Consider the following 3,651-nt stretch of genomic DNA (forward strand, 5'->3'; position numbering starts at 1 on the left):
TTATGGCTGCATCAAAGTATTGTTCTGCTGTTGTTAACCCACACACTCCATGCTTTTCCCACTCATGTTTCCATATGCTATATTTGGGTTGGTTTTCTTTAAGTTCTGGCCAGAATGTTTTGAGTCGTGATTCTCTTGGCCGAATCTGCAGTCCGAAAAAATTACATAACAGCACAATTTATCTTTACTAAACTAAAAAAAAAAAAAAAGTTCATTACATCCACAAATTCATAAATTTTCGAATATATAATTTCACTTTTGTATCTCCCTTTGATCTAGTTAATGTATTATGTATCTCGAGCAAATAATTTCAGAAAAGGATGTATGTCAGTAATTAAAATTATGTATCTCAACTTTAAAATTATGTATCCGGATGCTAATTATGTATCCAAAAATTGCAAAATAAGGGATTATTTGTAATTTAGCAAAGAGTAGGGATAGGGAGTAATTAAAGGTAAAATTATTAGGGTTTATGTAAGTTTTTTTTTAAAAAAAAAATAGATATTCGACAATCAAGTTATTAATCAGCGATAAGATGGGGGTTTTCAGATGATGAAAAAAAAAATCCTACACTTAAGATCAGAGCTGTTAGAATTATTTTTTAAATGTAGACATAACATTACCTTATTATTATGTTTTAGTAAAACAGGCTGAACATTAATAGCGGGTGGACAAGATATAGGTCATGTATTTATGTGGATTTCAAATAAATCTATATCATTTCGGGTGTGTTTGGTATGATGGAAAATGTCTATGAAAAATATTTTTTTGGAAAATGTTTTCATGGAAAATTAGTTGATTTTCTACTTATTTTTTCATGTTTGGTAGGTGAGTGAAAAATATTTTATGGTGTTTGGTTACTGAGTAGAAAATAATTTTCTAGAAAATAATTTTAGTTGTTTTCTCTTTCGTAATTCTCCAAGCATTCGAAATTAATTTCATCTTCCAAGAATTTAATCTCCTTGTGACATTGTGCCCAGGTGGTGGTACCAAGATAATCAAGAAACTTCTTGATTACACAGGGGTCAGACTCAAATTTGTTCTCAAATTGGTTCATAATCAAAATCACTCTCTTCACTACTTCTTCGTCCTCTGGATCGAGCTCCATTTTCGCCGTTTGTGCTTGATTAACCACCATAGCACCAACTCCTCAATTTCTCCAGAAAAATTAAGAGAATCCAAAGGAAGAATATTAAATATATTGAATTCATTCATGAATGAACTCAGTGAAGTACTTCTCTGTTGCCATACATTGTTGGCAATTAGTATTGGATCAAGGTCACAGTAATTTGAATAAAATTTTGATCAAAATCATAGAAAAAAATTAATTATAAAACATAGAACAAATTAATTATGAAACATATCTTGAGATTCTTGTAAAAGCGCAGTGGAGAGAAAGAAATGAAAACCCCTAAAATTGAGAGAAAATTGACAGTGAAGCACGCTTCTAAAGTTTGGGACAAGGAAAGTTAGTGTTGTTAGGGGTAGGGGGGATAGGGGGTGACTATGGGGAAAATAACTGGCGCCACAATTTTTTTTTCCAGAAAATGACTTTCCTTGGACTACTAAGGAAGTCATTTTCCATCAAATGATGGAAAATAAGTTGTGTTAAAAAATATTTTTCTAACATTTTGTTGCAACCAAACAAAAAGAAACTGAAAAATATTTTTCGGAAAAAATTTTCCATCATACCAAACACACCCTCATGTAAAATGTGTAATCTGATAATAGTTTAGGTCTGGTGGCTCATTAGTCTTCAATAGGTGTAGACCTTATACCCCTACTTTGGAGGTACAAAATCAAATAATTTAAATATATTATTTTATAGTGTGTGAAGGATCAAAAACATGTCTAAAATATCTCAATTTTTTGAGTTTTTTCGTGAACTATGACTAAATATTTATGAAAATACACATGAACTATCAGATGTATAAGTTTCAAATATCTTTTCATAAATATTTGTTATTAGTTGAACTATGAAATCAAAAATCTGAAGCACTTGATAGTCAGCTATGAAATTCAAATTCAGGTGTGAGTTTTCTACCTGAACTATCAATAAATGTTTATGGAAACACACCTGCAATTACTCATACATCTAATAGTTCAGGTGTATTTTCATAAATTATATTAGGTGATAATAATTCAGGTAGGAAATTCACGCACCTTATAGTTCAGATATAAGACTCAAAAAATAAAATACCATATATGCGTTTTAACCCTGAATTTTGTTTTATATTGTCAGTGCATAAAACTAAACTGACACACCTGATAATTTAAGTATGAAACTCAAAAAATCAAATACCGTAATATGCATTTTTGACCCTTTAACTCTATTTTATATTGTCAGTTCATAAAATTAAAAACTCTTATAAGTAAAACTATCTCTCTCTATATATATATATGTATACGTATATATTTATCAGCACTCACTCCATATGTATATGTATATATTTTTCAGTTTTTTCTGATAAGTAAAACTATTTATATATATATATATATATATATATATACACCAGCGTGTCATGACAAGTAAAATTATTTCTATATGTATATGTATATGTATATATTTATCAATTTGTCATGATAAATAAAATTCTCTCTCTATATATATATATATATATTTATATATTTACCAGCTTGTCCTATATAGGTATATATTTATCAGTTTGTCATGGTAAGTAAGACTCTCTCCATATGTATATGTATATATTTATCATCTTATCCTGATAAATAAAATTATCTCTATATGTATATGTATATATTTACCATCATTATTTCTATATATGTATATATTTACCAGCTTGTCCCAATCTACAGGTACAGTAATTGTGCAGGTAATTGTTTTTCCATTTGCATCAGCTGGCCAAAGTCCATGAAGTGTGAATTCATGATCACGAATTGGTTTAATGCACTGAGCTGGAGGTCTTAGCTTCAGACAAAATGTTGGTGGCCATGTAAGCACATACCACATCAGTGCTGGTACAGGAGGGGCTTTTATGGAGTCATCAACATGAAGAAATAAAGTCGTTTTGTCTTGGCAACTAACATTAGAAATTATTACAAGTAGAATAACTATGAGAACAAGAAAAAGAAGCAAAGAAAGTTTCTTCATGTTGTGGAGCGTAGGGGGAGATTAGTTGGTTGAGTGGATTTATAAGAAAATTTAGAGGCAAGCTTTGATCCACTAAGGTCTATTATGTATGTGTAGACACGTTTACCATTTATTCAGTCTTGCACCACAATTCTATTGCATAATTTTCTTACAAAATGACAAAATAATAATCTGGGACGGCTCAATCCTTTCGGAAAAAGGCGATCGCCTAAGGTCCCCCAAAATTTGAGGGCCTCATTTTTTAAAAAAATTATAAATTTTAAAAAGTAGATTAAACATTATTTACAAAAAAATAAACTGTTTATATAAAAAAAAAAATTGATAGAGTTTCATATATCTAATCCAGAATACCGTATGTCAAGAAATTAATGTATTGACTCTATTGTTAATTTAAATAAATTTTTTTCTTAAATTCCCATGAAATCCCAATTGAAATAAGTTAACAACTCCTTTCTATCAAATTTTGACAACACACCACCCCACCCCATACCCCCATACCAACGTGACCCCACCCTACCTCAGCTCACATTTTCAATATA

The 3,651-nt window shown here is 30.0% G+C and overlaps 1 protein-coding gene across 1 annotated transcript; it reads right to left on the reverse strand.

Moving 5' to 3' along the window:
- Positions 1 to 4: 4 nt before the first annotated feature.
- Positions 5 to 3,127, reverse strand: LOC124885459 (ribonuclease MC-like; the record flags this gene model as incomplete). The annotated part of the gene is made up of 2 exons (XM_047405478.1): positions 2,798 to 3,127; positions 5 to 145 (listed from the first exon to the last, which is right to left on the reverse strand). Coding segments are annotated over exons 1-2 (456 nt in total), but the record flags the coding sequence as incomplete, so codon positions are not given.
- Positions 3,128 to 3,651: the final 524 nt, after the last annotated feature.

This window comes from Capsicum annuum, unplaced genomic scaffold (genome assembly GCF_002878395.1).
Source record: "Capsicum annuum cultivar UCD-10X-F1 unplaced genomic scaffold, UCD10Xv1.1 ctg78971, whole genome shotgun sequence".
Taxonomy (NCBI): Eukaryota; Viridiplantae; Streptophyta; class Magnoliopsida; order Solanales; family Solanaceae; genus Capsicum; species Capsicum annuum.